Source organism: Candoia aspera, chromosome 1 (genome assembly GCF_035149785.1).
Source record: "Candoia aspera isolate rCanAsp1 chromosome 1, rCanAsp1.hap2, whole genome shotgun sequence".
Taxonomy (NCBI): domain Eukaryota; kingdom Metazoa; phylum Chordata; class Lepidosauria; order Squamata; family Boidae; genus Candoia; species Candoia aspera.
Window position 1 is genome coordinate 223,769,601 of NC_086153.1, and position 24,053 is coordinate 223,793,653.

General features: G+C 38.4%; 1 protein-coding gene across 12 annotated transcripts in view; it reads right to left on the reverse strand.

The window, feature by feature from the left end:
* The window catches only part of BIN1 (bridging integrator 1), a 106,835-nt gene that overhangs the window by 43,980 nt on the left and 38,802 nt on the right, over positions 1 to 24,053 (reverse strand). For all 12 annotated transcript variants that reach the window (XM_063288818.1, XM_063288820.1, XM_063288827.1 and 9 more), the window contains exons 2-3: positions 14,588 to 14,668; positions 1,286 to 1,340 (exon numbers count right to left, since the gene is read on the reverse strand). In XM_063288818.1, coding sequence (XP_063144888.1) covers positions 1,286 to 1,340; positions 14,588 to 14,668 — 136 coding nt within the window. The remainder of the gene's footprint in view (positions 1 to 1,285; positions 1,341 to 14,587; positions 14,669 to 24,053) is intronic.

The following is a 24,053-nucleotide window of genomic DNA, read 5'->3' on the forward strand; positions in this document are numbered from 1 at the left end:
CATTTATCAAGGACTCATCCCGAACTCTTGGTAATATTTGTTTTCCAGACAAGAAAAAAAAAAGGATGAACAAAAGGGAACCCTACATACATGAACTGCCTTGTGGTTTAATATTCTTTCTTTAATTTCTTTCCTTAATAAACAAGTAAAATCAAGTTTCTTTTTAAAATGTCTAATTTGTCACTTCCAAACATAATATAATTTATGAAGAATTTTCAAAAATATGGCTGAAATTAAAAAAAATATTATTTCTTTCTGTCTGTTCCTCCACATTTTAATGAAAGATTAAATTAGGAAATGCTGTATATTGGTATAATTAGTCTGGGCCAAGTTGTGTGGGGATTTTTTTAAGGGAGTAAGAACAAAATTAAAAGGAGTGGAGTGGGTCCCATCAGAAAGAGGAGATTTGCACTTTGATTTCTTATAAAATTCTCTCCTGCTTCTTGGAAACTGAAAATTATAAAATATGTAATTTACTTGTTATTAACTAGACAAAACTTCCCACTCCAAAGTTCCAAGCTTTCAAGCCTGGTGGCCATTTTTTCTGCACTGTCATAGGACCTTGTAGAGTACCAGGAGCCATGATGGTATCTCCCCCAACCTTGATTATCCTCTCACCATCCTAACTTATGACACAAAACAGAACTTCAAGCATTTATAAAATACTAGTAGAATCTGCCTGTAGCACATCCCTTTGCAATTGTAACTTTTCCATGTTATGCTACAAATAAATAGCATTTGCCCCTGTCCTAAATTTTTGTTGACCACTAAATTTCAACAGCTACTTAGCTCCATAATTATAGCTTTCTAAAGTTAACGCTTTGGGACGCGGTGGCGCTATGGGTTAAACCACTGAGCTGCTGAGCTTGCCGATTGGAAGGTCGGCGGTTCGAATCCGCGTGACGAGGTGAGCTCCCGTTGCTAGTCCCAGCTCCTGCCAACCTAGCAGTTCGAAAACATGCAAATGTGAGTAGATGAATAGGTACCCCTTCGGCGGGCAGGTAACGGCATTCCGTGTAGTCATGCCGGCCACATGACCACGGAAGTGTCTATGGACAAATGTCGGCTCTTCGGCTTTGAAATGGAGATGAGCACCGCCCCCTAGAGTCGGACACGACTGGGCTTAATGTCAAGGGAAACCTTTACCTTTACCTAAAGTTAATGCAGATACTATCACCTAGCAGTAATAAACAAGACAAGGCAAGACAAGCCTTAATAATGGTTGATGGAATTTACTTCACAGAAAATTATGGAAAAACAAAAATACTATTATTCTAAGTATTACCTTTAATTGAAGTCAGGTATGTCCGGAGATCCTTCTGTAGCTTGGTTCCTTCTGACTAAAAAAAAAAATACCAAGTGAACTGAATCAGTGAGTAAGCTATTACAATAGCAGGTTGCAATAGTTTGTTTTGATACCATGTTCCAAGTGTTGGTTTTCATCTTTAAAATTCTAAAAAGGGAGGCCAGAATAGTTTTTCTCTTAAATGAACCTGTCTGGTCTCTAAGGTTAGCTGTAGAGGCAACTCACCATATTAGCCAAGATTTGAGTTGTGGCATCCTCTTTGTAGAACATTTATCTCTAGAAAGCCATATTTATTTCCTTTAGGCCCCCAATTAACTATTGCTTTTATTTTTCAAAACTTTTAATTTAATCTATCAAATGATCTCCTCATTCAGTTCCCCATATAATTCCATATTGCTTATATCTGCATATACTATCTTCCTCAGATTTACAGTAAGTAGAGAACATTAGAACTATTTAAAACAGGGAGTTAACAAATTGTCTTGCACAGAAGAAAGATTTCATATTTTATATAAAAACACAAAGAGATCAGACTAGTCAGGTATGGACTTCTGCAGCATGAGTGGTACAGATATAAGTTCAAGCCTGTATTAAGCAAATTCAATCTGAAGGCAAAAGGAAACAGGTAGGGATGTCCATGAGGGACATGGAAGGGAAGTGACAAAACATGCATTGTAACATAATGATGCAAACCTCATAAATTCTATATTTACATCCAGTGTGATGTCAGAATGCAAGTATGAAAACATAGTTTGCCTTGTGTTACCAGAACACATTCTGATTTTTTTTTTGTCATTATTGTTAGTAGCAGACTTCTATGGAAATGAAGCAGAAAGTTTCAAATAAGAGGAACAGTCTTTCGAACAGTCTGGAACTACGCCAGTTAGGGCAGGAGTAAGAATCCATGGCCTTCAAGATGTTCCTGGACCACAACCTCCAGCACCTTTCACCACAGGCCATATTGACTGGGCTGCTAAGAGAGAATTCAGCAACATATGTTGAGTTGTAGATGCCTATTTGTAATGAATGCCTATTCCAATAAAGTTCTCAGACTCATAAAACAAAGTTTAAGTTCTGATTTAAGGCTCTACCTAATGGTTAAGGCACCAGGCTAGTAACCAGGGGACTGTGAGTTCTAGTCCTGCCTTTGGCATGAAAGCCGACGGGAGGACTTTGGGCCAGTCCCTCTCTCTCAACCCAACTTACCTCACAGGGTTGTTGTAAGGAAAATAGGAGAGAGGAAGGAGTATTAGGTATGTTTGCTGCCTTGAGTTGTTTATAAAAATAATAAAGGCAGGATAAAAAAAAATCTAAAAAAATAATAATGTTGTGCAATTTGAATAAAGCAGAAGTAATTTGTTCTAAAAAAAACTGAAGAAGGAATACTATCAGAGCCCAGCTATACATTTGAAAAGCTGAAAAATATTTTGAACTCTACTTCTCCCTTCATTGCATTATCTACTGGCTTATTGATTTTATCTGTTCCTTTTGTTTACATCTGTTCAATAGTGAGTATTTTTAGCTGGTTTGGAGAGTTCAGCAGACAAAGAAAAAAGTTTAAAGTGAATAAATAAATCAAACTTCTGTTGCAGCAGAAAAACACAATCTCAACTAATCAGGTTGTGCAACTGGGACTTAATAAAAAAGTTTAGGTTAGTGATGCAACTTTCTTCTGCAGTCTAAGCCACAATAGCTTCTATTTTCATTTTAGCAAAGCAGCATGCATGAACAAATTTTCTGAAATATTCAAAATTTTAATATTTAAATTAAAATAATAAAAATATATTTAGAATATGAAATTTTGTTTCAAAAGGTAAATACTTCATACTGCAATTTTACAGTTGTCTACTGAATGTTACTTAATTCAAAGTAAGTACGTTCAGGGATGAAGCCCTAGATTCACTGACATCTCTTCTTAAATTGGATCTGATGTTTATCAAAACTTTCATAAGCTACAAATTGTCACATTATCTGGAATTACATAACATCATAGTTGATATTCTATGTTATCATGCAGGAACTCCATCTATCATAGTGTCAGCTACTAAGTACAATTATGTGCATAGAACTTACTATTTAGAAATACTAAATAGTAATAAATACAGTAATTATCATTTGTAAGAAATAATTAAAAATCAAATATTATAGGCTATCAAATATCCAGAGACTATTTAGCAAATATGAAGACATTCAAAGAATACCTAACATCAATATTACTAAAGAAACCTCTTCATTTTGAATAATAAATTTGTTTCAATCTAATGACCAATGTTGGAATCAGGTGACCTAATCTCCAAGTTTCCTATATCGATACATCAGCTCAGCAGAGCACTTCTCTTCTTGAGAGCAAGGCTTTTGAAAATTGCAACCTCGATGTCTTGAAATATGGTCTCCATCAAGGGTTGACAGTCAAGGAAGAACCTCTGAATTACAATTGGAATACGGGTCATTTCTGGACTGATCCTCCTTCTTAAAATTTTAATTCTCAAAGTCCACCACCAATATCTCTAGCACAATTCCAATAATGCAAAACCTCTGCATATGGGATAATTTAGTCCTCAGAGTGTGCATCTTCAAAGAGAAAGAAAAGAACAAAAGGAAAGAAAAGAGATGATCACATACAGGGTGTCCCTTCCCAGCTAACATCAACAAAAGCTGGATGGAATGTTCTATGGCCATAGGAACAGCTGTGACTTTTCAAAAGGAAGGACACTGGCAGCAGGAAAGAGAAGCATGTATTCAGCAGCATCTGCTTGCACCAAAGACTGAATTTCCTCTTTCCTTTCATCTTCATAAAGGGGGAGTTTAAAGACAGGAAGCTTATACAACATCTGTTTCAGGAGGTACCAGACTCTGAATATGTTTCCTGTCATGGCCCTCCTCAATTCTTACTCTAAAAGTGTTTGCCTCTTCATATTATCTTGCACTTTTAAAACAAAGAAGAAGTTATAATAGAGTTTCTATTATGCAAGAGTTATACTTTATGTTTTTGATATGTTGTCCACCAATTCTGCTGCTGATGTAGCAAAGCTTGCTTACCAGAAAGGAAATTGGTTAAAGCAGTATTTGCTACCAACACTGCATTCTGTTTCATAAACTCCATGAATTCAAAGATAAATTGGAAAAAAACAGTCAAAATCAATTATTTGGTGATTGTGGAAGTTAAGACTGAAGCCCTACACTCATTTCAGAATAAATTCAACTTGCCTGAGGGATTTATTTCCAAGTCATATGCATAGTTTCAGCCTTTATGATATACAACTTGTAATGGACCCAGAATTACAACTAAGTTTCTCATGTTCTTAATATCAATGTTATTGAGGCTCAATTCTGCCCTTCAAAAAATATAAACTATTAACAAACTAATGGTATACTTTTCCACTGTAGTTTTCCATTTCTTGATGTGGCAACAGGAAAATTTTAAACATTTTTACACTGATAGGGACCCAGCATTCAAATGTACTGAAAACACCTTATAAAATGAGTGGGATAATCTTTTTTCATTCAATTTTAGCTTAGTTTTAGAAAGAGTTGCAAACTCTTTCTGAATATGAAGTTTCTAGAATGACAAGGTGGGGTAGACTGGAGGTTGTGCTGCTTTCTATGTCAACGAGGCCGTAATGTCAACAGAAATTTGAATAGAAACAGATTTTTCCACAGAATCACCATAGGTGCCAATACAAGCTCCCAAAATACTTTAGAAATGTTGAAGCAATGGTGGAAATAATAATAGGGCTTGCTGTTATTTTGTGGGGGTTGTTGTTTATTCGTTTAGTCGCTTCCAACTCTTCGTGACTTCATGGACCAGCCCACGCCAGAGCTTCCTGTCTGTCGTCAACACCCCCAGCACCCCCAGGGACGAATCCATCACCTCTAGAATATCATCTATCCATCTTGCCCGTGGTCAGCCCCTCTTCCTTTTGCCTTCCACTCTCCCTAGCATCAGCATCTTCTCCAGGGTGTCCTGTCTTCTCATTCTGTGGCCAACATATTTCAGTTTTGCCTTTAATATCATTCCCTCAAGTGAGCAGTCTGGCTTTATTTTCTGGAGGATGGACTGGTTTGATCTTCTTGCAGTCCAAGGCACTCTCAGAATTTTCCTCCAACACCACAGTTCAAAAGCATCTATCTTCCTTCTCTCAGCCTACCTTATGGTCCAGCTCTCGCAGCCATATGTTACTACAGGGAACACCATTGCTTTAACTATGTGGACCTTTGTTGTCAGTGTGATGTCTCTGCTCTTAACTATTTTATCGAGATTTGTCATTGCTCTTCTCCCAAGGATTAAGCGTCTTCTGATTTCCTGACTGCAGTCAGCATCTGCAGTCATCTTCGCACCTAGAAAGACAAAGTCTTTTACTGCTTCTACATTTTCTCCCTCTATTTGCCAGTTATCAATCAAGCTGGTTGCCATAATCTTGGTCTTTTTCAGGTTTAGCTGCAAGCCAGCTTTTGCACTTTCTTCTTTCACCTTCATCATAAGGCTCCTCAGTTCCTCTTCGCTTTCAGCCATCAAAGTGGTATCATCTGCATATTGTTAATGTTTCTTCCAGCGATTTTAACTCCAGCCTTGGATTCCTCAAGCCCAGCATGTTGCATGATGTGTTCTGCGTACAAGTTGAATAGGTAGGGTGAGAGTATACAGCCCTGCCGTACTCCTTTCCCAATCTTAAACCAGTCCGTTGTTCCGTGGTCTGTTCTTACTGTTGCTACCTGGTCGTTATACAGATTCTTCAGGAGGCAGACAAGATGACTTGGTATCCCCGTACCACTAAGAACTTGCCACAATTTGTTATGGTCCACACAGTCAAAGGCTTTAGAATAGTCAATAAAACAGAAATAGATGTTTTTCTGAAACTCCCTGGCTTCTTCCATTATCCATCGGATATTGGCAATTTGGTCCCTAGTTCCTCTGCCTTTTCTAAACCCAGCTTGCGCATCTGGCAATTCTCGCTCCATGAATTGCTGAAGTCTACCTTGCAGGATCTTGAGCATTACCTTACTGGCATGTGAAATGAGCACCACTGTTCGATAGTTTGAACATTCTTTAGTGTTTCCCTTTTTTGGTATGGGGATATAAGTTGATTTTTTCCAATCTGATGGCCATTCTTGTGTTTTCCAAATTTGCTGGCATATAGCATGCATTACCTTGACAGCACCATCTTGCAAGATTTTGAACAGTTCAGCTGGGATGCCGTCGTCTCCTGCTGCCTTGTTATTAGCAATGCTTCTTAAGGCCCACTCAACCTCACTCTTCAGGATGTCTGGCTCTAGCTCACTGACCACACCGTCAAAGCTATCCCCGATATTGTTATCCTTCCTATACAGGTCTTCTGTATATTCTTGCCACCTTTTCTTGATCTCTTCTTCTTCTGTTAGGTCCTTGCCATCTTTGTTTTTGATCATACCCATTTTGGCCTGGAATTTACCTCCCATGTTTCTACTTTTCTGGAAGAGGTCTCTTGTCCTTCCTATTCTATTGTCTTCTTCCACTTCTATGCATTGCTTGTTTAAAAATAATTCCTTATCTCTTCTGGCTAACCTCTGGAATTTGGCATTTAATTGGGCATATCTCCCCCTATCACTGTTGCCTTTTGCTTTCCTTCTTTCTTGGGCTACTTCTAGTGTCTCTGCAGACAGCCACTTTGCCTTCTTGGTTTTCTCTTTCTTTGGGATGTATTTTGTTGCCACCTCCTGAACAATGTTGCGAACTTCTGTCCATAGTCCTTCCGGGACCCTATCTACTAAGTCCAGTCCCTTAAATCTATTCTTCACCTCCACTGCATATTCCTTAGGAATATTAGTGAGCTCATATCTAGCTGATCTGTGGGTCTTCCCTAATCTCTTTAGTCTGATCCTAAATTGTGCAATAAGAAGTTTGTGATCTGAACTACAGTCAGCTCCAGGTCTTGTTTTTACCGACTGTATAGATGTCCGCCACCTTTGGCTGCAAAGGATGTAGTCAATCTGATTTCGATGTTGTCCGTCTGGTGAAGTCCATGTATAAAGCCGTCTCTTAGGTTGTTGGAAGAGAGTGTTTGTTATGCAGAGTGAGTTGTCTTGGCAAAATTCTATCAGCCTATGTCCTGCTTCATTTTGTTCTCCCAGGCCATGCTTACCTGTAATTCCAGATGTCATTTGACTGCCCACCTTAGCATTCTGGTCTCCCGTGATGAAAATAATGCCTCTTTTAGGTGCGTTGTCCAGTAGGTGCTGCAGATCCTCACAGAACCGCTCTACTTCAGCTTCTTCAGCATCTGTGGTTGGGGCGTATATTTGGATCACTGTGATGTTAGATGGCTTGCCCTGAATTTGAATTGAGATCATTCTGTCGTTTTTGGGATTGTATCCAAGCACTGCTTTAGCCACTTTACTATTAATTATGAAGGCTACTCCATTTCTTCTGTGGTCCTCTTGTCCACAGTAGTAGATCTGGTGGTCATTTGATGTGAAGTGGCCCATTCCAGTCCATTTCAGTTCACTGATGCCCAGAATGTCTATCTTTAATCTTGACATCTCACCAATAACCACATCCAATTTGCCCTGGCTCATAGATCTTACATTCCAGGTTCCAATGGTGTGTTGATCCTTAGAACATCGGATTCGCTGTTCACCACCAGCACCGTCGGCCGCTAGCCGTCCTTTCGGCTTTGAGCTAGCTGCGTCATCATGTCAGGGGCTAGTTGAACTCATCCTCTGTTCCTCCCCAGTAGCATTTTGACCATCTTCCGACCTGGGGGTCTCATCTTCCGATGGTATACCGACATATCTCTGGTTGTACTGATCCATTTAGTTTTCACGGCAAGAATACTGGGGTGGGTTGCCATTATCTTCCCCAGGGATTGCATTTAGTCTGACCTCTCTGTCATGACCTTCCCGTCTTGGGTGGCCCTTCATGGTTTAGCTCATGGCATCATTGAGGTGCTCAAGCTCCAGCACCACGACAAGGTAACAATCCTTTGCTGAAGTTTGTGGGGGTAGGGAAATAAATACTTAGGGAAAAAAATCAAACACAGTACTTAATTCTGAGGCTGATTGGAGTGTTAAAATAACTTAAGTATTTATAATTTGAATTACGTATAGCTTGGTTTGCTTATAAAAGTATATTTGTTGTAAAAATTGAAAAGTATAATTTATTTAGATAACAATTGTACATTGATTGGAGTTACTTTGAAATATTTTCAACCTGAAAGCTGTTGAACTCTGAAATGTGTCTCTTTCCTTCATTTTTCCTGTTTTGAAGAAGCAGCCCAGCCAAAACTTAATGCTGAAAATCAGGGAGGCCATCAATATTTCAGTGGAAGTGCTGAAAAAGGGCCTGACTCTGGTAACACACTGGTTGTGGACTAAGAAACAGAAGTCAAGTTGGGGATCTAGCTGAGTGATGTTCAATCTGATTTGGAGTCATTGTTTTTAAAAGCCCACAGATCAGGAGCAGTTCCAGATCTACCTTTGTTGGCACAAGTATCCACTGTAACATGAAGCACTTTTACCAGCTAAGGCTAATGTATAAGCTATAATGCTACAATGAGATAAGAGATAGTCATATAGATGAGTAAAAGGGGTCATGATAGAGATGCACAGCATTTTTCCTCTCATAGAAAAAGTGACTAAAGGAATATTTTTTTCCTTCCCTCACAGAGCTAGAATCCAGAGTCACTTAATGAAGCTGCATGATGGGATATACAGAAAAAGGAAAAGAAGCACTTTGTTAACACAGCACATAAATTATGGAATTCACTACCACAGGACATTATCATGGGAATTAGATTAACAGAGGATAAAGGATTTGTCTATATGTACTACTAATCATCATTAAAATTAGTATACTTCTGAAATCCAAATGTTGTGAAATGAGCAGGAGAGTTCTTCTGCACTCTACATGTGCCCTTTCCCTAATCATCTGGTTGACCATTATGGGAAACAGGATGCTATAGTAAGTCAGTCTTTGGTCTGATTAAAGGTGGTTTGGAAAAGTTAAATCTAAATATACATATAGCCACACGCTAAGCTTATTCTGCAAACTTAGGAGTATATGGGGGATAGACATCTTAGCCTGACAGATCAGGAACAGCTGGACTTCTCTTTGACCTCAGGCACATAAGAATCCAGGAAAGACTATCTTTCTGACATTATTCATCCATTAAGGCTTGAGCCTCATGAAATGTTTAATGCTATAACCCAGTGTTTACAAAGGACAGAAAGGAACAGGAAAGATAAGGTTGTATATTTAATGCCAACACTGTCCATTTGCTATTTAGAGATGTGACAGATGAGTATTTCACGTCCAGTTCACAATTTGCTTTTTGAGTTTTTGAGAAACTCACTGAATTTGAGGCTCATTATTTCTGTATACCTAAAAGAACTTCAGTGGATACCATAAAACAGATGGGAGATAAAGTGAATAGGAAGAATAGTCTGTCAGGAGAGAACAGACAAGCTCTTACTCAGATCAAAATAAATAAGTAGAGAATATGTTAGTCTACATAAGTTAACCTAACTATCATTAAAGGGCTTTGCAAGATCATTCACAGCATTTTGTTCCTTTTCCTCTCCTTTGCTGAAATGGATGCTGTCTGGGGCAGAAGGCTCTGTATTTAATTGCAGTTTCCTAGATATATCAAAAGAATTTCTTGGGAATTATTCTTAACATCAACACTTTCCCAGACAGCAATATCCACAAGTGGGAATTTCTGAAAATGCAGCGCAACTGTTCTCTGACAACAGACCAAGAATGATTCCCACTACAGCTGAAGAAGTTAAGCAGCTCCAAATGTAACCATTTGTTGAAGGAATAATGGAAAAAAAATATTCTGGTTAAATCAGCAAGCGCAGTGAGCAATGCAAAGATTAGCCAATACAGTAAGCATTCCCTTCCAAGCGCATTTCATATGCTGTGTGTGTATACACATACTGAACATTTAAAGTATTCCGTATACTTTATATATGTTTCTATCCCCTAAAACAGTGCTACATCCCTTTTTATTTTGTTTTAAACATGTATACCTTTCTGTTCATAATGGATATCTGAGAGCTGTTTACAATGGAAACATTAAAACATTGTTGTTGCTTTGACAGTTCTGGGTTGTGGCTTTTTCTTTTAAATGATAGGAAGAGTGAATGGGAGCGTGCTTCTAGCTGTGTTTTTATTTTTTTATATTTTAATCTATCCTGGTAAAAAGCAGAAATTATTCTGAGGAACTGTACAAAGGACAGATCAGTGAAGGAGAAAGACTTCTGCTTAGCCCCAGTTGTGCTGTTCATCAACCTCCAGAGGTGCCTCAGATTACTGGAATGTCAGAGCCTCTGCCAAAAAAATCAAGCCATGTTTGGCATACATGACACATATCAAGGTCAGCCTCTAAGCTACTAGGGAGGTACATCTCGTGCCTTTTGCAGGATGAAAGAAAGCATGCCCATAGATCTCTGAATGGACATACAAGGTATTTAGAATAAGATTCCCTTCCCATTCAGGAATAAGAAAAAGTTGACAGTGTAGTGCATGAGTGTGACAGCTAATTTTATATCCCTTCCATTTCACAGCAGACCTTGTGCCCACTTTGACTGTACAAAAACAGAGTCTTAGCTCAGGGCAAAGCAAAGACAGCTGTCTGTTTGTCTTCCCAGCAACACAACAAACAATCAGTCCATTCTTTAACAGATGCCTAGATGCCAATTCCATCCTTCCTGGGACACCAGCTTGAATAGAGAAAGGTCTCTGGCTTCATAAGATCAACTTCCTTTGGCACTTAAATTTCCCTAACTTGAATCCCATGATTATGGGTATAGACTACCACAAGTCTGGTTTCTCAGACCCAAATATAATCCAAAAGCAGGCAGGATAATGAACAGTGAGGTAGGTAGTCTCAACAAAATTAAAAGCCCTACAGCCAGAGGGTCCCACATGACTACCCAGAGAGCAGCAGTAACAAGCTAGCAATAAAGAGGAAATGCAAAGCTGCAGTGGCAGATATTGGTCACCACACCATCCTTCCTTCTACGTGAGGCAACCAGTTAGACAGTGTAGATCTCTAGATGCTCCTATTCATTTTTACTTTTAAAATGTCTATTGCTCGTCCATAGGAAAATTATGTTTGTCCCAAGTAAATGTAACTGTTTAGCAAAACAAATCTATTTTGTATAAGTAGTAAATATGATTGCTGTTGTGAAGCCTTTTTTTAAAGAGGCTATTTCTGTATTTAATTAACATTGGCAAATAGGCTGTTATTCTAATACAAGGGTCAACTTATTTTTCTGGCATCAAACATTTTTCCCAAAGGGGGAAAAAAAAGATCTTGTGATATCACCAAATCCTGTGAGATTTCAGCAATGTAACCCTGATCTCACATGTTCCTGAGCAAGAATGCTGAATTCTCATGAGAATCCACCCAAGAACACTGACTTCTAAAGAAATTGCAATGTTTTTCTAAAATATCTTATAAGCTGTTGTTATTATCACTTGAGCTTATATTAGCTGGCAAATTTGTAAGTTTTCATTCATTTTATTTTAAAAATATTTTTATTTTAAATCCATGAAGAGGAGTCCATGGGAAATTTTTAAGATGCAATGGAAATCATGGGAATCCATGATGCCAATCCAAGTACCAATTTATTTATCAAGTAGAAATAGTTATAAAACATGGAATGCTATAATGGGGAGAGAAGAGAGGAAATTGTGTGTTTCTTTACAAAAACACACGACTCTCTAAAATCCCCAAGAATCCTGTTTTCTGAAAGACCTTTCAATTTACGGTCTAAACTTATACTGTGTAAGGGCTGAAACTGGCAAGATGGAAATCAGTGATTCTCAGGCAAGACAGAACAGTTTTGTAAACCCTAAGCAAGTCTCTGCCAATCTCAAGTCCAGAAATGGTCCTATGACTAACTTCCTGTTGACTTGAAAATACAGAAGAAAGCTTAGAATTCAAAATGTGGGGCAAAAAGACTCATACAAACTTTGCACATATATGATTTTTATCTGGTGTTCAATAAAGCTGTGTTATGTCTGTGAACTTCTTCTGTAAGCAAGTTCCTGATCATGGTGTGAAGTATCTGGAGAGTCAATATTTATTACCGTATTTAGGTGCCCTGCTGACAATGAGGAAATGTTGGTTTTTGAAACAAAATCTGCCCTTTAGATATATAAATTTTGTGCACAAAAGATGTATAGGAAATCAGTGTCAATGCTAATAGACATTCTGAGTTTCCACATTAAAATATGTTCCATAACGAATTCAAAAAGCCAAACAAAGGACCAAAGAAAATGTTATTTTAAGTAGTTTGGCACTGCGTACATTTGTTTTTTCACTGAAATTTAATCAGGATCACAAATGCAATATGGGGAATAGGATAACCTCTTCATTTGCTGCTGTGGGTCCAAAAAAATAACCTGCTTTCCCTAAAACTAGTCCACGCAGCTGTGCTGGTTTTCATTTATTATGAATATTTTAAACAATAAATTCTGAAGTGTATTTCCTCATTTGTGGCACTGATAGATACGTCTCAGAATTATTGCCCATGTACCAACCATACAACTGCTTATTCAACTGAACAGAAGCAATTCTTCACCTAGCTATTATGTCCATTGCTGTAGGGCATTAGCTGAAATTACATTATTTGCCCACTCTGCCATGCCCATGCTATGTTGTGAATTTGTGCTTAAAATTATCTTAATGGAGGCACTTGATCACACAATACTGAGGAACTCCTCTACTTTATGCTTGCACAGGTAGTCCTTGCTTAATGACCGCAATTGGGGCCAGAATTTTGGTCACTGAGCAATGCAGTTGTTAAGCAAGGCATCATGTGGCTGGACCCAATTTTACTATCATTTTTACCATGGTCATTAAGCAAATCAATGGTTCCCTATTGTATTGGCTTGTCAGAAGCCAGCTGGGAAGGTCTCAAATTGTGATCTTGTGACTGCAGGACACTGCAACCAGTCTTAAATGCAAGCCAGTTGCCAAGTGCCCAGGTTGCAATCACGTGACTGCAGGGGTGGTGCGACAGTCATAACTTCAGGTCTAACCTTTTTTTTGGCCTCAGCATATCTCTGAATTGTCATTAAACAAATGGTCATTAAGCAAGGAGTACCTGTAATCAAAACAAGCAGCAAGATGAACTCCTCCACACAGCTTGTCATTTCAGTACGTTATAAGGCAAACTGCTTTTTGCTTTAATGTATGCTGAAAACACATAACTTTCAAAAATTGTATCCCGCCCTCAGTGAATCAGTTTGTATGATGTTTAGAACTAAGCAAGAAGGTGACCTAACCTACAAGACTTTTTTGTTTGTTTTTGCTCAAAATTGCCAAATTACTTTTCTTGTACACACACAAGTTCCTGATTGGTGCAACTAGTGTTTGGGGATATTGCCTCTGACCGTGGGTTTTGCATTTAGCAGCCCCGATAGATAAGTTATTACTCATTTTAAAACAACTTAATAGTTACAGTGGTTTCATTGTTTCAAATTAAAGAAGTCATCAAAGTACACAGAGGTTTAAAAGAAGAGGCTATCTGCAATTTTGAAATATTTTATGCTATTTACAGGAAGGGACGGATGGTTACAGCAATCAATCAATGTCTCTAAATTTTGCCAAATACTCCTTGAAAATCTTATACCAAGGTAAGCAGGCTGAAACCTAAGTACTGTACCCCAAGCCCATTCCTGACAGTCTGGCATTAGTTTGATACCAGTTAAGATCCAGGAAGGAGAAGAAGGCTGCTAGGGTTCCTAGTCACTGTGTTACATTTTTCATAACCTTTAACTGAATTAATATGGAATACATTTATACTCTTTGCTGAGGCCTTTGGCGAGGGTTGGTGAAGCCCCCTGAGTTGTGTGGCTTTGTTTCTTTTTCATTCCTGTCTGGTTCTTATCATCTTTGCCATCTTTTATTCTTTCCCTTTTGTCTCTTATTGCTTTTTTAAAAACATTTTTACTTGTGAGCTGCCCAGAGTCAGGCAGCATACAAATTTAATAAATAAGAATAGTAATAATAGTAATAATACATTTGTTCATCCAAATAGTGAGAGTACTTAAAAAATTAATGGATGAATATGCATTACTACATCTTCCTAGTGTTGTTATCTTGCCCCACCCTTTTTTGAAAATAAAACCTATTCCTTACTCCATTAACTTAAAAAAACAGTCATCAAGAATGGGAGAATGTTCAGAGCTTTTAAAATTATGTAGCTAGCATTCATTTAAGCAGAAAGGCAGATCATAAACTAAAAGAATAAGTGAACAACTAAATGAATAAATCCTTAAAACTCACTCACCAGCTGTTTGTTAAAGTTTTGCACACACTGTTCAAACTGCTCATCTTTTGTTTCATCAGCTTTGCCAAGTTTCTGGAGGACCTATGAAATGCACATGAAAAAAAAGAAGCAAGAAAAGAGTCTTTAAAACCACACAATCATACACTTTAAACAGAAATAACAGAAAAAGTAGGAATGGGAAGTGGGAAGCAGTGCATTTTCAGTTTCACTCAGTTATAGAGCAGATGCTCCAAGTACAGTCAGTGCCAAGGCCAGTTCAAGATTTCAGCCAGATTGGACAGCCATCACCACAAGAAAAAGAGAGCCCTGGGGAAGATGATGGAAAGGCCCAATTCAGCATAAGACAACTTCAAAGGATGAGGGAGGTCTCTTCAGCACACTTCTGAGCTCATCCTTTCAAAGAGGTTGGTGAAAAACCTGCTTTTAAATGCAGAAGTTTAGCATTTTTCTTAACCAACTTCATCCTCGGCTAAAGGGAAAGGGAAAATTGCCAATAAGAGCAATGGGGCAGAACGTACTCGTTTTATCCATCAAAATTCCACAGCAGGAGAGAACAGGTGGCCCTTCAGATGTTGCTTTCAGAAGCCAGCCTGCTGACTGATAGTGAAGAACACTGGGAGCTTTAATGCAGCAACATCTGGAAGGCAATCGGTTTTTCTTCATCTCTGCATCCTATAACACAAAGGGGGAAATGCTTGGGCTACAGGTTTCAAATTAAATTTATTTACTCAAACTTAATTAGAGAGGCATGGCACTGAAAAGTCAAAAGAATGGGAAAGCAATGTTCTGCAATACAACAGTGATTCCTCCGCAAAAACTTCAGGGCATCTTTCCCTACAAAACGGTTGTTTTGTGAAATACAGAAGAATTAAGTTCATATGCAGAGCACAGCGTTATCACCCTTAGATTTACAAGAACTGAATACAGTTCTGTCTAGGATTAGAAATAGCCTCAGGAGACTCCTATCATATGGACATCATTCTGTCATCAGGAAGGACCAGAATAACCCTGGCAATAAGCCAGGCTCTCTTAGCAGTGAGAGACCCTTTTTAACAATGCAGTTCACACACCATTTGAGGCAAAGTAAAATTTAATCAAGACACTTCATTTATCAGCCATTTCCTATTAGTGTTCTTTGTATGGAGTCAAGTGTGCTGCCACCATGGCGGGTGGCCTACAAAAGCTAACTCAGGGCTGGCTGGCTGGCTTGAGTGACTGCACAGACACAAGCAACAGTAGCCACAGTGTCTGTTATTGGCTTTTATTGCCTCACCCACCCACCCCCAAATACACTGATGACTGCTTTATACATTACATATTTTTTTAGGTGAACATATAATCTATTTTACATGCACTCCAAAAGCCAATACTGGTTAATTCAACAAGTAATGCATTATCATGCATCATGTAAGTCATATAACGGTTGGGACCAGCTGTGACCACTTGTCGAGTTTACATTTAACAATAAAGTAAGTGTGTGTGTGTGTGTGTGTGTGTGTAACAAGCAAAATGTAAAACAATCCGAAGACAGTGGATACATACAACTATTCCATCAAACTATTGGTATGGTACCATAGAAAAAGTATGCTTGGCTGTATTCAGAAGCAATAAACTATGGCATGTTTTATTGCAAACAAATTATTGCAGATTAGAGACCATGCTACTGATTTCTTCCATTCTCATGCAAAAAAGAGTACAGAAGAACTTGCTCATTTCTATTCCTCTTGATTTGGAAGTTTCCTTAGAAAATATGTTTCCCCCAAATATTAGAATAAGGAATAAAGTTATGGGGCCTGAGAAACTGCCATACGGAACAGAACAAGAGTGCATAGGGAAGTGGTTAAAAAAAAAGTGGATATAAAAGTGTACTCATTTACCCTAGCATTGATAATTACCAGAGAGGATGAAACCAGCTTTTTGCATTGTACATGAAAGGGGTCAAGGAATGATCCATTTCTTACAAGCTCTCATTTCTGTTAAGAAACTCCTACCTCCCATTCTAGTACAGATTGATGATTCAAAGATTACATAATTAGAGACAAATCAAAATTCCTAATCAATTTACACTACAAGTTTTAATTCAGTCCTACACACATATGTGCGAACAGCTGACTCTGTAATCCTGAAGCATGCATCACAGAAAGCTTGGTTTTCAGAGTTTCATTTTATCCAAGTGCACAAGAGTATCACTTAAAGCTGGTATTTAATGACTGAGTGGGTGGCTAGTTAAGCATCATCCTCTTCAGAAACCATTCTTCACACCCTGGGATTCTGTTACCGTTTGGCAGTCTTTCCTGAGCTTATTGATAGAGTCCCAGTTGACTTCTCCTTTTTCATTACTCTTCCAGACTTCCTACCATAAGCACAAAGTGTGCAGTTTCTGTCCTAAATTGTAACTTCAGCTCTCTTTTGAAAGCAAATGTTTCTCTTACTTGCATTTTCCTTGAAGAACCCAATTTTAAACTGGGTTTCACCCAAAGTTTAACCTCTATTTTAATCACATTTAATTAAAAAGTATAATAAGTGCAGTGTCAATCTATTTGTTTTGAATTTTATTCTCTTTATTGTTCTCCACCTTGCATTCTATTCTTTGGCAGGTTTCAGAGTACAGTATACATGATGGATTCATATTATCTCGGTAACAATTTCTGATTGGTTTGCTACTGTCTTCTTCCAGGATGTGTTTTTGGCTTCACAAATTTATCTATAAACCTGGGATGTCCTGATGGCCTCCCATCCCAGAACTAAAGAAGTCTGATCCTGCTTGGCGTTTGCCTTTTTGAGATCATGAAATGTAGGCCAGACACCAAACCCTGCTCATAGAAACAAATTCCAACTGTATGCCAAATGTGAGCCAGCAGACTGTGCCAACTTCTGGCATCCTTTTAGAAACTCATCAACTTGGATCAATTAGCTAGATATCTATACATTCTCTCTTATAACATGGGTCAAATGAAACTACTGTTCGGTTTCATAGTTAAACCAAGCCAATTCTGATAGGAAAAGGTTCTTAGAATGTCATGTTTATGTATTATGATCATGGGGAAAAAACAGACAACCTGTATCAACACTGTTTGCTTGTTTTCTGTGCTCTCTTTTTCCAAGGCCACACTCAGTGGTTTAATACATGTAAATAATTCAAAATGGGTCTTTTGAATAATCTAGATTAATCCATAATATACAAATTCCAAGAATGCCAAAGTAATGCCCAATTGGACTTTTTCCCATCAGAGCACAGAGCTGTGGAATATCATTAAAAATAAAGTCCAAAGCCTTTGTTGAGCATTTAGTATTAGTAGTTGCATAGTTCTGAGTTCCTGGATAATATCCTCAACTGGAAAAAGAAAATACATACTCTAATGATTCTTTTAACGAATTATGTATTTGTAAAATGATGGTTTTTCAAACTAGGTAAAAGTTCATTTAACCCAAGCAAGTATTCTGACTATGTTGTAATATCTGAAAGGGTTCCCCAGCAAAAATAGTATACACAGAAAATGCAAGATACTAGTTGAAAACATTTGTGGAATAGTCCAGAAATAACTTATCACAGCTCAGATTATTTGTTTAAGCTCTGATTGTTATAAACTTCAGTTGGATTCACAAACCACACAATAACATTACACATCTGCAGTATCAGAACTTTGAAAGCACATACTTGTTGGAATTAATTTACAGTCAAGAATGCCAAACTATGATAAAATAATTGTACTTGTTATAATGCAAAGCACAATTATTAGGGCTGTATAATACTTTTGATATAACTCAGAAAAAGTTTTTCAAAGCACATGAGAGCACAAATATATCATCTGTCTGCAGCCATCTATCTAAAGCTGTAGCATCATTTCCTGAGATTGCATAGCTACCTTCTGCAGCTGCCATGTGATTCTCAGAAAAAGAAGCAGTTGCTTTAAAAAGTTGCAGAACATTGTTTCCCATGTGCTCTGAAGCATCTTTTTGGAACTGAATCTGAAGCACAGATCAGCCTTTGCCTGAATTCCAGCAGGCTAATTCAAGCTAATTTTTTCCTCCTTTGCTATAGTCCTAAAAAAACCTGATCTTGCAAAGCTGCAATTCCCATTGGGAAAAGTTCTCTTTGACACCAATAGAAGCTTTCCTTCTATTGCCAAATAGAAGCCTGGAAGGAGCAAATCGCTGAAAAGATTAAAGTCCCCTTCCCTGCTTACTATGATCTTAATTAACTGTATTTCCCCTTTCCCTACAGCACCCAAGTAGCTATTTTCATTTTGAAAAAGTCCCTTAAATGCAAAACCACATTGAACATAATGTTTTACTTGGTCTAGAATTAATCAGATGTATGTGATACGTCTTTATATAAAACAACCACATTTTAGCTTATTCTATAAACTCAAAAAAATCAGGTTAAAATAGTTAAGTTAACCACGGGTAAGCATGTCATGCAAATACAATCTTGAGCATTTGGAGAGACACAGATTTAAATCATTATTCCACAGCATATCACTGGGAGGCTTTGAGGAAGTTTCTCCTCATCTCTTTCTCTCTTTCTCAGCTAAATGCATCTCCCAGGATATTTGAAAAGGAGATGGGGAAAGAGATTGAGATGAATAGGTAAATCAAAAATTATGTACACTAGCCTGAGGTACTGTACATACTTGGAGGAAGAATGAGAAGATAAAAATATAATACACAAATAAATAAATGTTTAAGTTTACCTGCAAATTTGAGCTAGTATTTATTTTAAATCAGGTTTTGCAATGCTAATTTACCTGAATCCTAGGGGGAAACTGCATGATTACAGAGATCAGAATATATATTGATAGTAACTGGATATGAGTCTGGCTATGTAGAAGCAGCGAAAGACTTTGTATTTCTAGGTGCGAAGATGACTGCAGATGCTGACTGCAGTCAGGAAATCAGAAGACGCTTAATCCTTGGGAGAAGAGCAATGACAAATCTGGATAAAATAGTTAAGAGCAGAGACATCACACTGACAACAAAGGTCCGCATAGTTAAAGCAATGGTGTTCCCCGTAGTAACATATGGCTGCAAGAGCTGGACCATAAAGAAGGCTGAAAGAAGGAAGATCGATGCTTTTGAACTGTGGTGTTGGAGGAAAATTCTGAGAGTGCCTTGGACTGCAAGAAGATCAAACCAGTCCATACTCCAGGAAATAAAGCCAGACTGCTCACTTGAGGGAATGATATTAAAGGCTGAAATACTTTGGCCACATAATGGGAAGACAGGACACCCTGGAGAAGATGCTGATGCTAGGGAGAGTGGAGGGCAAAAGGAAGAGGGGCCGACCAAGGGCAAGGTGGATGGATGATATTCTAGAGGTGACGGACTCGTCCCTGGGGGAGCTGGGCATGTTGACGACTGACAGGAAGCTCTGGCGTGGGCTGGTCCATGAAGTCACAAAGAGTCGGAAGCGACTGAACGAATAAACAACATGCACAAGATATATAGTTTACATGTGCTGAAAAGATTTGTGTCAAGTAGGAGATATTTGAAATGGCTTCCATGAAAGTGACTAAAAAGTAGACAGCAAGAGAAAACTTGCTTTTCAAAATGTCCTGCATCTTTGATAACATCAAACCCCTTGCAAGCATTAAACTACTAAGAATACTCCAGTGATCACCATGACTAAATTTTCAGTGTGAAAAATTCTCCTACAGGAGATACTTTCCTAAAATTTAAAATCTCTAGAAGAGCCTAATTCTGAAAAGCATAAAAGGGACCAGTTGCACAACATACAGTATTCAGACACAGCCTTACAGTTCCAATGAAGATTGAGTCAGGAAACATACAAATGCATCAAAGCAGATAGGAAGATGCTGTTAGATGTTAACAACAGGCAGCTCCCAGCCTTCGGGAATTGCAGTGGGACTCAACCCAAAACAAAAAACAACTGAATAATTCAGCCAACCATCCGACACACACATGTGTATTTAAATCAAAAACTGGATTTAGACAGGGACTCAGCATGAATGTTTTAGCTGAAGCAACGGATGGGAATAGAAATGTTCAACATCAGTAATATGCCTATTTCCCTTTAATTAACAGTGAGCCCACAGGATAACACCCATTCCCTGAAGGAGTACAAATGTCAGATATTACACCTTCTGCAGCAACTTGGTTCTGCCCTCTCTCTCCTCCCAGCAAAGCGCCGTCATACATACTCTATGACATCAGAAAAAATCTAAGACATTACATGGGCTGGAATTTCAGGTTGCATACAGGTATTAATGGAGCAGATCTGCCTATGCAAAGATTGGGTTGAAAAGAACCTTACACAATCAATGTATCTCTAGGTGTTGGCTTAAGGGGCAAAGGATAAAGGAATTTGCTGCCTGGAAGAAGGAAAAAGGGAAGATCACATGTATGCAGCAAACAGGGATGAAGCTTTGATCTGGTTGCATGTATTCTATTGAAGTTGTCCTTTTACCTTTATTTTCCCACAGTGAAGCTCAACAGTTTAATTATAAAGATCAGCAACAACACACAGGCTGGAAACTGACCCCAACAACATGACAACAGACCAGCTGGATCAGGCCAAAGCCCATCTTAGTCCAGTTTTTTGTTTTGCACAGCAGCCAACCATGTGCATTTATGGTGCTTGCAAGCAGGACAATACCCCTCTCCTGACATTCTTTCTCTTCACTGCTCAGACAAAATGTAGTAAAATCCTCTGAGCCTGGGAATGAGAATGGATGTTTGAAGAACATTGCAGAACAAGAAGATATATTCTGTTTGTATCTCAGTTTCTCCCTAAATCAAGAGAGATTACAAAGATTAAAGGCATCAAGGAGAACTACTCAAATGCAATCACTGATAAAAAGGGGACTAAAATACACACATATCCAGATTCCAAAGTTCTGTAGTGTAGCCTAATAAGTCTTTGTGAAAATCTAGCTTTCTTGGATACTGTTAAAGGGCTTGACATATCACCAGTGTATATTTAAAGTTACATGTGAACTGTACCAAATCATAAAATTTTAAATAATTCTATAGCTATGGCTGAAATAGAATTTCAGTTTTCTAATATGCTGGATTATTGTTTGCCAGCGCATTATTTTGGATGAGACCTCCACAGAGCCAGGCACTTCTGTCCAGAACATTGACCCATCTAAGATTATTATCCATGATACCTGAAATTCACCACTACAATCCTTGAACTGGACCAAGGAAGCAAAATCAATAGACTGTGAATTGAGATGCTTTACTGACATTCAGCCAGGTTAAAAGAACCTATTTAACAAAGGAAAAAGGTAGGGTTTTCTCCCAAATAATTAACACTGGGAATGAAGGGACAACTGGGAGGGGGGCAGATAAGACTAGGCTAGCATACTCTCATCCTGTTCCCCATTAAAGGAGTAGATGGTTATACGATTTCATGGGGACTACACAGAACTAGAAGTCCTAAGCGTACTTAGGGATTGGGAGTAACAGCCACTGAACTCAGTGGGACTTAAGGCAGAGTAAGTAATGTGTAAGTAATACATTTGGCTTGCCTAGCCCAGCTCAGTCAGCTGTTGAGCTCCCAACAAATGATTTGTCTTTCTTTTCCTTTGCTTTGCTTCTCCCTATCAACTACTTCTTGTTTTCTCTGTCTTGTTTATTCCTTCCTTTTCTCTTTCTTGCCCAGTACAGTTGCCTCTTCACTCCCCTATCTCCTTCCTGTTTTCTTTTTCTTCCTATTTTGCTATATATGTTGGAAGGGGGGGAGAGGTATGTCAGTGTGCAAGTACATGTGTAGATATGCGTGGACGTGATCAAGAATGGTTTGTGTATGTACATGCAGATAGGAACCAGTTAATTTTATAAATCAGGTGGATTATGCAAGTAATTTTAATTAATAAACACTAATTGACCATCCTTTTTTTTCAGAATGTGGCCTCTGGCCTGTGCAAAGCAATCTTAATTTGATTTAAACTGAAGACTTGGAGGCCATGATTCAATCTGAGTTTGTGTTTTGAGATCTGATTTAAACTGATTCAAGGTTTAGTTCAAAATCCAATTGAACAGTCCAGAGACTATAATGGAAAAGCATTAAAACACTTATTACCCCTTCATTTTGGGGTAGATAAGGGATGGCAGTAATAGTAATAGGGACGGCAGACATTTTCAGGATGGAAACAGTAGGGACGGTGTTTTACAGGACAAAGATTTTTCCAGGTTTCAGCTAGATGTCATCAAGAATTTCATCTCAATAAAGTTTTAAGCTATTCCCCTTGCACTTTTTACATGGCAGAGATTTCAAGGATATGGAAAGGGTAGCATAAATTGTCTAGCAATTTGCTGACATTCGTACTAAACCAGCACAGAAACTGTGTTGCTCCAACATAAGAATAACAATTTTCAAAACCTGTTTAAAAAGCAAGCTCTTGCTAAATATTGAAGAGTCCATCACCCACCAACCACTTGCTTTTCTGATCTTATTTTTTTGGTCTGGTCTGTTGGCAGGGACCATTGTCAATGTTAACCTCTTCTGGGAATGATGCATGTGCTGTTTTGTGTATCATTTTTTAAAACAAATGTCTAAGGCACATGTATGTTACCACTGTTGCTTATATAATATACTATGTTATCAAGAACTAGTCTAACAGCAAACCCATTACTTCAGACTCACTCACACAGTAAAGCTGAGCCTCCCTTTCTCTCTCCCACTCTAAGCAAGGCTAGCTAAACAAATTCTAGCAGAAACTCTATAGAACTCTTTCTGGTAAGAAGGACCTCCTGATCACTAGCTCAAGTGGGGTACCAGGGTGGATAGGGCAATACTGGTGAGGTTTGATCACTTTTGAGTAGGACTTGCTTATGTCAGGGCTGTTGCTTGTTTTAGTTAGTTAATTAGAGGCAGGAGAGTCATAATGGTATAGTGAAATACAGTGCCACAGAGTTCAGCAGAGAAAGTTTGGCATCAGGAAAGTGGCATGTGTAACTCTGCAACAGCTCCCCACCCTACATTCTTTAAAGCAAGAAGCATTTGGGCCAACACCTGTGTTTAACCTGGTATCCATTCATTCATTGTCAAGAGACTTAAAGAACCTCCAATTACGTACAACGTAAAAGTCAGGTTTGGCCCAAGAATGCATACTGGACTCATCAGTTTTGATTCCATATTCAGAGTATTAAGTTGGACTCCTAGTTGTGTTGCAGGATCAGCACAGAAGTATACCATTCCAGGCGTACAAGGGAGACCAGTTAAGCCTTGTGGATGGCTGCATTAAAAAAGCCAAGAGCTGAAAAACTGCAGCAAAATAAACTTAGCCTTACCATCCCAAAACAGCTCTGAGAGGTAGAGAGGCACAGAATTTTTACCAATTACCTAGTACTATTAAGTAATAATAGTGCCCTAGCCTACTCAGGATGTTTGTCAGTAGGATGGTGGGACCGTCTAGCTTGTTGTACTTCTGGGACATATGTGTCCTTATCAGGAAAATGACATACCACTAAGCAAGAACGTACCTAAAATGAAAACAAA